Here is an 11,635-nt window from a genome sequence, read left to right as displayed (position 1 = left end):
CGGCCCAGAAGGTGCCTAGATTGAAGGTAGTGATTGGATTCTGAGATTAGCAACACGCCTGCTCCTTGAGTGTCCCCCTGAGTCACGTTGCATGTTGGGCAAGGGGGCGGGGCTACGAGCGACGGTTATTTTTCTCCTTCCAGGAGGTTCCAGAAGGCGTGGGGGCGGGGTGCGCGCCCCTTGCGAAGGGGGGGGCTGGGGACTGTCAGCACAGGGAACCTCGCTTCACAGGGAGGAAGCCGCTGCTGAGACGGCCCCTCCCCCGCACGGCACGAGCGAGCTTCAGCGCCTGTGGCCGGGCGGGGCCCAGCGCGCCCCCGCCCTAACAGCACACCTGCAAGGGGCCGGCCCAGCCGGGCGCAGTCCCCGTGGGCTCAGTGCTGAGTGTAGGGTTACCATACGTCTGGATTTTCCCGGACATGTCCGGCTTTTTGGTCCTCAAATCCCCGTCGGGGAGGAATTTCCAAAAGCCGGACATGTCCAGGAAAATAGGGAGGCATGGTAAGGGGACCGCCTCCTCCCGGGCTCCAGCTTACCCAGCTCCCGCCGCTCTCCCCAGCGCAGCAGCAGCCGGAGCCCAGGAGGAGGCAGCTGCGCACTCGGATGCCGCCTGCCGCCTCTGTGCCCCTGCAGATCGGGGGAGTTGTTAGTTTTGCTGCAGCCACTCGCACTTGGGCAAAAGACGCTCGGGGGACCCCGAGTGCGAGTGGAGTGGCTGCAGCAAAACTAACAACTCCCCCGATCAGGGCCGGCTTTAGCAAGAATTGGGCTGCGCTCCGGCCGGGGTCATGGGGCTTGGGTCCAGGCTGGAGCCGGAGCCGCTGGGGCCAGGGGTGCTTGGCCGCCAGCCGGGGCCGCTTGGCTGGAACCGGGGCCTGAGCCGAGCTGGCTCAGAGCCGCTGGGGCTGGGGGTGCTCGGCCGGGGCCGGTGCCCTGGGGCCCGAGCCGAGCTGGAGTCGCTGGGGCTGGAGTGCTCGGCCGCGGCTGGGCCGGAGCCACTGGGCTGGGGCCAGAGCCCGAGCCGGTCTGGAGCCGCCGGGGCCAGAGCCTCTTGGCCAGGGCTGGCCGACGGAGGAGCCGCTCAGCTGGGGAGGCTGGACTGGGCTGCGCCTCCTCGCACCCCCCCCGCCGCCCCAACTTACCTGCTGCCTGCCTGTTTCAGGCTTCCCAGGAACATTTGATTCGGGGGAAGCAGGGGAGGGGGAAGAGCAGGGGGGCGGAGCGTTCAGGGGAGGGGACGGAGTTGGGGCGGGGACTTTGGGGAAGGGGTGGGGCCAGGGCCCGTGGAGTGTCCTCTTTTTGCAGTATTGCAATATGGTAACCCTAGCTGAGTGGTTCGGACGCTCTCAGTCCCGCGAGTTCGTGTCATTGGGCTTTACGCGCCTAATGGTGAGGAAACGCCACAAACCAGCTTCCCACCTGCCTGCAGCGGGTCCCGGACCGCGGAGCCCTAGTTCTGCAGGGCCGGGATGCGCCGTCCCTACAATCCTTGACCCTTCTCCAGCGCCGGGATCGTTGGAAACTGCAAATGTTCTCCCCAGGCTTGGGGGGGTTTAATTGCAGGAAGCTAAGGTGCTGCTTTAGTAGCCATAAACCTAGACGATGTCTTCTTGCAGTTTAGCAGCAAGGCACAGGGTTAATTCCCTAGTGCTTGGTGTAACCTTGGAGTTTAGCAGAGCAGAGCCAGTATCTTCAAAAGTAATCCAGTGCAGTTTTCAGAGTTTTTCAGTAGTCTACAGCCCCACGAGACTGCGTTTTAGCTTGATAATTTATTGCAAAATTAACCAAATGTACAGCACTACCCAACACTTCAGTCAACCTAAGAATAACAAAGAAAAACAAGCTCCTTTAATTTTTCTTTTGTTATTAATATAAAATTTAAATAAAGAGCCAGAAGTCATCTCTGCTTAATCTAGCCCCCCTTTGAAATTCCCGAAAATGCTGGTGGAGTCACCTTGCCTTCCTTTTCTAATTCTGGCCTTAGGGCTAGTCTACACTACCCGCCCGGATCGGTGGGTAGAAATCGATCTCTCGGGGATCGATTTATCGTGTCTCATCTAGATGGATAAATCGATCACCTAATCGACACGTGTACTCCCACCTCGTCGGGAGGAGTGAGCGTTGTCGACGGGGGAACCGCAGCGGTCGATTTGCCGCCATCCTCGCAGCGGGGTAAGTCGAATAGGATATGTCGAATTCAGCTATGCTATTCGCATAGCTGAATTTGTGTATCTTAAATCGATCCCCCCACCCCCCCCAGTGTAGACCTAGCCTTACTGAGGTCACACACCGAGATCTGAGAAGGCATAATGTGCTTGGGTAAATTCCAGTTTGAACCAAGTTGTTCTGAAATGTCTGATTGTAAGCTTCAAAACAGCTTTTGATTCTATCAAAGGCCACATATAATTTCTCATTGAGTACTTTATATTTAAAAATTAGGCAATCAAGAATAATGTTCTCTATGGTGGAGCATCACTTCCATTTCTGTTCATCTATAGTAAGATTCTCTTGATCTGCACAATCTCTGTCTGCCTCAGATATCTGTTGTATACATTTTAGATATTCCATCTGTTAAGATAATTTACATCTCTATTTTTAAAGATAGATAATAAGACTTAAATGCTAGCCTGTAAGGCTAATGCTTGTAGAGTGCATAGCTGTAAACAGATTTCATGAAAAACCAAGAAATAAAGAACTAGTGACAAGTATATACAAATCTGATTTAAATTTTTTAAATGTAAATTGTAAAATGTAAAAAATTTAAAAATCCTATAGAAATTAAAAGTAACTTTAAAATTGTATCTAACCTGACCAGCCTTTCAGCAAATTGACTCAATATGAGCCTCCTCCTAACTAGTAAGGAAGGAGAAATAAAAGACATGCTTTTGATTACATCCCATCCTGTGCATAGATGGTTCCCTATTGGAGAAATGGCAGGGATTCAGGACATTTCACTTACTCCCCTTTTCCTAGAGCAGTGGTCACCAACTGGTCGATGGCGATCCTAGAGGATCTCCCAGTTGATCGCGATCTCTGGTGGAGAAGTGGGGCTACCACCAAGGCAGGCTCCCTGCCTGTCCCTGTCCCATGCTGCTCCTGGCAGTGGCCCTGGGGCTGCTGCGGGGGAGACACACAGGGTCTCCCTCCATGGGCTGCTCCTGCCTGCATACACTGCCCCACAGCTCCAATTGGTCGTGAATGGGGAGCTGTGGCCAATGGGAGCTGCAGGAGCGGAGCTTGCAGAGAAGGGCAGCATGTGGAGCCACATGCCCCCCGCAGGGGTGTGTTGGCCCCTTCCAGGAGCAGTGTGGGGCCTGGTAGGAGGGGAGCCTGCCTTAGCAGCAGCTACGCTGCACCACAGACCAGGAACCGCCAGAGGTAAGTGCTGCCCAGCGGGAGGCTGTACCCTAACCCCCAGCCCTGAGCCCCCTCCTGGAGCCAGTACCACAAACCCCATCCTGCACTACAAGCCCCAGCCTTGAGCCAGCACCCCAAGCCTCTCACACCCCAACCCTGAGCCCCCTCCCAGAGCTAGCACCCCAACCCTGAGTCCCCTCCTGGAGCCAGCACTCCATTCCTCCTCCTGCATCCCAACACTGCCCTAGCCCTGACCCCCTCCCAGAGCCAGCAGCCTGTGCCCCCTCCTGCACCCAAACTCAGTCCCAGAGCCTGCACAGACCCCCGTACCCAATACTCCCTCCCAGAGCTTGCACCCATCACTAGGGTTACCATACGTCCGGATTTTCCCGGACATGTCCGGCTTTTTGGGACTCAAATCCCCGTCCGGGGGGAAATCCCAAAAAGCCGAACATGTCCAGGAAAATCCGGCGCCGCTGGGCTGGGGGCTGGCTGGGGGCCAGCGGTGCTGGGCGGCCGGGGGTGCGCCGGGCTGCTGGGCGGCCGGCGGTGCTGGGCGGCCGGCGGTGCTGGGCGGCCGGGGGGTGCGCCGGGCCGCCGGGGGTGCGCTGGGCCGCCGGGAGCCGGCGGTGCGGGGCGGCCGGGGGGTGCGCCAGGCCGGCGGTGCTGGGCGGCCGGGGGGTGCGCTGGGCCGCCGGGGGCCGGCGGTGCTGGGCGGGCCGGGGGTGGTCGGCTGGGGGTCCGGGGGCCGGGCCGGGGGTGCTCGGCCGGGGACTGGCAGTGCTGGGCGGGCCGGGGGTGGTCGGCCGGGGGCCCGGGGGCTGGGCCGGGGGTGCTCGGCCGGGGGCCTGGGGACCGGCAGTGCTGGGCAGGCTGGGGGTGCTCGGCCGGGGGCTGGGCCCGGGGCCGGTACCCCAGGGCCCGAGCCGACCCAGGCTGGAAACGCCGGGGGGGGGGGGGGGCAGCCTGGGCCGCGCCTCCTCCCCCCACACCCCCCTTACCTGCTTTAGGCTTCCCGCGAATCAAATGTTCGCGGGAAGCAGGGCAGGGGGCGGAGAGTTTGGGGAAGGGGCGGAGTTGGGGCGTGGGCATGGCCCCGTGGAGTGTCCTCCTTTTGGAGGCACAAAATATGGTAACCCTACCCATCACCCCCTCCTGCATCCCAATCCCCTGCCCCAGGCTCAGCCCAGAGCCCCCTCCCACACTGCAAACCCCTAGGCCCCAGCCCAGAGCTAGGGTGACCAGATGTCTCGATTTTATAGGGACAGTCATGATTTTGGGGTCTTTTTCTTATATAGGCTCCTATTACCCCCCTACCCTGTCCCGATTTTTCACACTTGCTGTCTGGTCACCCTAGCCAGAGACTGCCCCCCCGCCCCCCGAGACCCAACCCCCTACCCCAGCTCAGTGAAAGTGAGTTGAGGGTCCGGGGGAAAGCGAGTGAGGAAGAGAAGGGGAAATGCAGTGAGCGGGGCAGATCCTGGGTTGCCCGTAAATTCAGAAAGTGATCTTGGGTGTAAAAAGGTTGGAGAACATTGTCCTAGAGATTTAGTTTATTTCTGGCCTAGGGAATAAAGGTGTGATCCAGAGCAATACTAGCAGGTGCTTGTCCTTTACCACCTGCCTCCGGGAACCTGAGCTGAAAGACTACAAAGGCTAAAACTAGGGTTACCATACGTCCGGATTTCCCCGGACATGTCCGGCTTTTTGGTGCTCAAATCCCCGTCTGGGTGGAATTGCCAAAAAGCTGGACATGTCCGGGGAAATAGGGAGGCAGCATAAGCCAGGGTCTGCCCAGCCCCAGCACGATCCGCCGGGTCTGCAGCGCAGCCCAGCTGCCTGGCTACATTGTAGCGAGCTCGGGCAGGGGAAGGGGGAGGGGCGCAGCCACAGAAGACAGCGGAGGGGCTGCTGCTGCCCCCGGAGGCCGGGCAGACTACGCGCCCCAGCCGAGCCCGCAGGACCACGGGGAGGCCAGGCCCAGCCAGTGGCTCGGGCTTCCCTCATGGGCGGGGACTCCCCGGCCACTGGGGGACCCTTCCTGCAGCCCCATCACCCCACGCGGCAGGAAGGAGGCTGCGGTGCGGGGCAGGAGTGCAGCGTGTGCCGGGGCTGCAGGGACCTGCGCTGCCCCGGTCGCCACTGAGCATCCGAAGCCCCCGCCAGGCAGAGGCTGCCGGCGGAGCAGGGCAGGCAGGGGTATAGAGGCTGCAAGGGCAGGGGGGCACAGAGGCTGCAGGGGCGGGGGGGTGCAGGGGCTGCAGGGTGAGGAGGAGCAGGGCAGGCAGGGGCATAGAGGCTGCAAGGGCAGGGGGCGGGGGGGGGGGTGCAGGGGCTTCAGGACCAGTGGGGAGCAGGGGGCACAGAGGCTGCAGGAGTGGGGTGTGTGTGTGTGTCCTGGGGCTGCAGGGCAAGTGGGGAGCAGGGAAACACTTAGCAACCCCCAACCAAGATCAGAGCAGGAGGGCAGAGGGGGAACGTGGGGTGCTCAAAGGAGGGTGCAGAGTTGTGGCAGGGACTTTGGGGAAGTGGTTGGAAGAAGGGTGGGGTTGGGGCGGGGCAGGGCCCCGTGGCGTGTTCTCTTTTTTAAATGTTTGAATATGGGAACCCTACTAAAACCGTTCCCGATCCCAGGATGGGAACTCCGCTGAGCACGGGGGTTATTGGCACAGCGAGGCGCCGGCCTCGTACCTACGCCGCACGCAAGCGCTGTGCAGGGGGCGGGGCTGCTGCTCGCCAGAGCTGACTGTCGCCTCTTCGCTCCGCCCCCGCCGCGGAAGGGCGGCAGCCAGCACTGTGAGGGCGGAAGTTAGTTGTCTGCTTCCGGAGCAGCCGAGCCGGGCGGGTCAGCAAAGATGGCGGCTCCCGGGGGGCCGTGAGCGCAGGGGACGTTTCACCGCGACTTCTGCCCGGTCACGATGGCGCTGAGGAGCCGGGGGCTGCTGCTGGGGGCTGCGGCCGGGAAACTCCAGGGAGCCGGAAAAGGTGGTTTCCCGCCGCTCCTCGCGATTACCGTCACCCGCTCCTGGGACCCCCGCGATCCTCCGACCCGTGTCTTCACCCCGCCCGCGCGGGGCTGGCCGGGCCTCGGGTGCCAGGGCCATGGGCGAGCAGCGAAATTAAGTGTTGCCGACATTCAACGCGCTAGTCCCGGTAACCCGCTCTGCGCTGCCAGGCGGACGGGAGGCATCCCGCTTCCCGGGGCGGCCCCTGGGGGATGGGCGCGAGGCTTTTGTTCTTGGGTCTGAGCCTCCTGCACTGGTCGTACCCCAGGCTTAGTGAGCCTAACCAGGTTCAGGTTTTAACTGTGGCCTAGGACAGCACATTGGCAGGGAGCCTTTCACGGAAACAGGGGTGCTTTAGGAAGGTCTGTTGGTGGCAAGCTTTCCTCTGGGTTAGGGCGAACCCAGTGCTTCAGGAAGGTACTGGGAGTACTCTGTCCCTCTAGGTGTTGCCTTTGGTACCTAGGCATTTATAGGAATGCAAGAATCACCATACACAGACTAATTGCTCATCTAGTTATCTGTTGTGTTTCTGATGCTCCCCTGAACTAAATGCTTCAGAAGAAGGAGCAAGACACCCTGTAATGGGTCATAATAGTATAATTTGCCTACATGGGGAAGCTTTTCCTAGATTCTTACTGTGGTATCTGAATGCCAAGGTCTTTCCTGTATGTGGTTACTGAAGATCTCCATGGCACATTTTTATAAGAAGGAATGTTAACATTGATAGCATTGGCATACCTAAATGCTTCTTGTATCCCTCTTCTGAATATTCTAACTTTTGGTTCCTGCCCAACATTGTTACACAGCTGTGCACTGTTAAACAGCTACTTCACCATAGAGCGGCTTGAATATGAATGGTTAATGAAGTGATCTATGTACACAGACCTTACTGGACCCTTCAAAATGGAGGGCACTATTCATTATAAACAATGATCAGTTTCTATTAGACATTTTTTTGCATCATGAAATTATCCAGTTTTGACATTTGCAATCTGCACATACAACTGTTCAGCTAGAAATCACTATTGCAAATCAGGTTTCAACTACGTTGGAAGAGGCATCTATGATGTCTTTATTCAGTTAGACAGGCAGTTGCCTGGGCAATTACTTACTTTCATTAAGAATAACTTTTTAATTCTTAGATAATCTTTCTGTCATTTATGCATTTGGGTTATAGGCACGAAAAAATTGTCAACTCACTTTTGCAGACCATAAGTGGAAATGTGGTATGCCTTCTGCATTCAACTTAAAACTCAGCCCACATACTGTGGAAAACTGTTCAATTCCGCTAAGATTTTCACCCAAAATCTTCAGATTACTAATTCTACATTTCAGGCTTTGTAGATTCAATCTATGTATTCTGTGTATATTCTAGTTTTTTCTTCTTTTCCTGATTTCCCCCAAGGGCTTCGTTTCATATCTGCTGTAGCCAGCTTCAGAATCACTGAGGGTGAAGTGGACACAAAGGAAAATGAGATTGTTGCCCCAGATTTCATCAACCGAAATCCTCGTAACTTGGAGCTGCTGGCACTAGCAAGGAAGGAACGAGGCTGGGAAACAACATGGCCCAAGAGAGAGTATTGGCATAGGTGAGTCAGAAATCTGTTAACAATAGTGCAGGCTTAACGAATGTAACCTTAAAGTCATAACTCCCACACTACAATATTTTTACTTAGATTCAACTGAAGATTTCACTCCATTCAGAAAACAAGATACACCTTAAAGTGTGCTGAGCACCTGCCGTCTGAAAATCGGGGCCCTTAAAGATGTTCAAGTTGGGCAACCAAAATCACTAATCATTCTTGAGACTACAGGCCACAGTGTTTTAGTGTACCAATAAATAGAAATATTAGCAAGTTAGAATTCTCTGCTGTTGATTCCAAATGAAATAGAAAAGTTGTAAATGAGCTTTTAATTCCAGAGAAATATCTTGTTTTCTGAATAGCCCTGAAATCTTTAGTTGAATATAAGTAAACATATTGTTGTGTAGGAATTACTGCTTTAAGGTTCCACTTATACAAGTCTGAATACATCAGTGGACAAAAATACTTACAAATTAACTATTAATGAGAATAAAATCAGTGAAAATAAAAAAATTTGCAAACTTTTGAACAAGCAATAACTTTTGCAGCCTTAAAACGTGTTTCAGAAGTTTTACTTAGGGCTGTAGTTACCTCTTCAGAGTGTCTTTTGCTTCTGTGCTTTGGTATGCCAAAAAAAAAAAAAAGGTTCAGAATCCCGGCACCTGATATTTCCCCTACTAGTGTCCCTTAAAAGACAATATTTAGATAACAATTACTTTTAAAAATCCATGAGTCAGTGTTAAGGTTGTTATAGTGCTTTTCTTTCTACTTTATAAGTGAGAAACACAAAATTTATGATGTCCTTGACTATTTTCCTTGTTTTAAAATTTAGAAATGATGCCATAGTCACATATATTGTAACTTATCAACTTTTAGCTTTTTTCCTAAAAGTTTTGTTTTCAGAGTTGTAAACAAATAATCGTAGAAATGTAGGGCTGGCCTCAAGAGGTCATCAAGTCTGGTTCCCTGTGCAGAGGCAGCACCAAGTAAACCTAAATTATCCCTGACAGGTGTTTGTCTAACCTGTTCTTAAAAACTGCCAATGATGGGGATTCCACAACCTCCCTTGGAAGCCTATTCTGGAGTTAAGCTTATCCTTATAGTTGAAAAGCTTTTTCTCCTATCTAACGTACATCTCCCTTGCTGCAGAATACTGAAGCTGTCTTTCTTTCAGTGTGACACAGTCTAATATAACAAATAATGAAATGGAGTTCTTGAGCAGTTATTTGTTCTGTGATTAGCTTTCATGTTCATGATATTTATTTTTCCCCTCATCCAGACTACGGCTTGAGCGGACACAGCACCATGTGGAGGCCTTTGTTGAGCATTGCAGTGGGAATGTCGTTGTCTCAGCCTCCACCCGTGAGTGGGCCATAAAGAGACATCTGTACAGTCCCAGGGGAGTGGCGGCATGTGAAAATATTGGGCGTGTGGTGGCACAACGCTGTCTGGAAGCAGGAATCAACTTTGTGACCTTTAAAGCTGTTATCCCGTGGGAATATCGCTGTGATTCGGTAAGCATCCATCTCCTTGCACTTGATTTCTTTACACAAATTTTACTGCTCCTGAACACTAAAGTGATCCTCATGTGGCTCAAGCAATGTACCTTAACCAAGAAAGAACTACCAATCCCCCCTTCTTTCAGCTCAGAGCCATGTAGACATCCTACCAGAGCATCTTATCTCTGACAAGCAACACCTTCTTCTGCTGTTGCAGTTCAGGGGGCCTCCATGGCTTTGCATCTCAACACTAATTTATAGGACCCCTGTTATTCTAGTACTGGCAGATTTAATTGGTGGGGGGACGATATGGGGGATGAAAACTACTTTAAACCTTATATTTTACAGCTGTTTCCCTTCTTTAAAACCAGATCCAGCGATTCCAAAAGGCTGTGACAGATGGTGGTGTCGTCGTGGGCGAGCCTCGAAGAATCTATCAATAAAATGAAGACTGGGCGAAATTTCTTATAAAGGACTGTCAAACAACTGCTCTCCTACAGGAGTAGGCAAAGAAGCAATTCAGGCCCAGAGCTGGGACAATGTGGAGCATAGCATCTTATTATAATAAATAAGTGATGCTGACTTTTTTCTTTTTGTTGACTTCAACTCTAACTTGTTCAACGATTTTAATGCCAGAAAAAATCATTATGATCTAATCAGGCCACAGTTTCACCCAGTAACTACTCCTTCAAGCCCATATCTTGTGGTTGAGCTAGATCAAGTCTAGATTTGTAGATATCCAGTCTTGATGTAAACTTAAAGTAATGGAGAATTTACCACATCCCTGGGTATATTTTTTTCAATGGTTAATTACACTCATTTTGTTTAAATAAAATTAAAAAAAAAAAGCTTGCACTTTATTTCTAATCTGAAGTTATGTAACTTTCAGCTATTGGATGCCTTTAGTCTAGCTGACAAAGACCACTACTATTTGGAATCTTCTCCCCATGCAGGTACCTATAAGAACTGACTTGACATATAAGCAAAATATATTGCACTTCCCCAAACCAGTCTTGTAGCCCTTTTTAATCCTTTCCAATTCAACATGCTTTCTGATGTGTGGACACTAGAAGTAAAAAACATGTAATGATTTTGCCAATGCTATATACAGAAGTAATACCATTTCCCTATTTTATAGTACTTTACTTATGTATCCAAGAATCACATTAGTCCTGTTAGCCACAGCATCCCACTGGGAGCTCATATTCACTTGGTTATCTGTCATGATCCCTGAATCTTTTCTAGTGTTGCTGGATTACAGTCCACCATGCTGCAGCTGTGACCTGCATTTTTCTTTTTCCGAGATATGACCTTGCATTTGGCTTCATTAAGAGACATGTTCAAATGAGCCCAGTTTGCCAAGTGGTCCAAGGTGCTCTGTATAACTGACCAATCATTTACTACTTGATGCAAAAAACAGGTGAGCTGCAAACTTTAGCAGCACTGATTTTATATTGTTCAAATCATGAATAGATAATGGAATCGTACTGGCTCATGAAAAGGTCCTGGTCAGATGCCACTAGAATGTAGCCCCCTTTGGGTGATCATTCCTCACCTTTAGAAATGTATCAAGTGGCAGTTTTAAAATCCATGGAGTCCTGACTTTTAAAAATTGTTCACTACTAAATTAAACCCCTTACAGAAATGAAAATATAGCAGTCACCTTTAAAAACCAAACTTATAAGCATTCATAGTATATTGTGACCTATGCTATCAAACTGTAATTCTTCACTGATTTATTTTCTATATTAGTCTTTCCATGATTTTCCCTAGGATCAGTGGCAGACTCACTGGCCTATAGTTACCTGGGTCTTCCCATTTACCTTTTTAAAATATTAGCATAACCTTAACTTTCTTCCAGTCCTCTGGAAAAATTAAATGAGGCCAGTGAAAGTCACCAATTGAAAGGCTTCTTTAAAACTGATTGTAGAAGAGAGAAACCTTAAAATGCTGTAGATGTTATTCGATCTTACAACATTAGGACAAATTTATCTTCAATTTCCTGCATACTGCATAATTTATTCTCTTCAAATTTGTATCAATAGGGTTAGCTCCCAAAGCTAGAAGCTTTGTGTGTGTGTCCTGCCCTATTGTCTTCCAGCAGCTGCTATGGCTTTGGTTAAAGCTGGGGGCCTGTTTTTCACAGAAAGTTAATTTTGTACGTTTCTATCTTAAAATCCTTCAAAAGGGG

The 11,635-nt window shown here is 51.4% G+C and overlaps 1 protein-coding gene across 1 annotated transcript; it reads left to right on the top strand.

Moving 5' to 3' along the window:
* Positions 1-6,188: 6,188 nt before the first annotated feature.
* MRPL18 (mitochondrial ribosomal protein L18) lies at positions 6,189-10,304 on the top strand. The gene is made up of 4 exons (XM_054022490.1): positions 6,189-6,342; positions 7,768-7,951; positions 9,225-9,459; positions 9,816-10,304. The coding sequence occupies exons 1-4, from the start codon at positions 6,276-6,278 to the stop codon at positions 9,885-9,887; spliced, it is 558 nt and encodes a 185-aa protein (XP_053878465.1). The 5' UTR covers positions 6,189-6,275; the 3' UTR covers positions 9,888-10,304.
* Positions 10,305-11,635: the final 1,331 nt, after the last annotated feature.

This window comes from Malaclemys terrapin, chromosome 3, assembly GCF_027887155.1.
Source record: "Malaclemys terrapin pileata isolate rMalTer1 chromosome 3, rMalTer1.hap1, whole genome shotgun sequence".
NCBI lineage: Eukaryota > Metazoa > Chordata > Testudines > Emydidae > Malaclemys > Malaclemys terrapin.
This window is presented reverse-complemented; position numbering and strand designations above follow the sequence as displayed.

Excerpts from the sequence above, each read along its gene's own strand:
- MRPL18 (XM_054022490.1), top strand. The coding sequence starts at position 6,276 with ATGGCGCTGAGGAGCCGGGGGCTGCTGCTGGGGGCTGCGGCCGGGAAA. Across the intron at positions 7,952-9,224 it reads AAGAGAGAGTATTGGCATAG|ACTACGGCTTGAGCGGACAC; the intron begins GTGAGTCAGAAA and ends CCCCTCATCCAG. Across the intron at positions 9,460-9,815 it reads GGGAATATCGCTGTGATTCG|ATCCAGCGATTCCAAAAGGC; the intron begins GTAAGCATCCAT and ends CTTTAAAACCAG.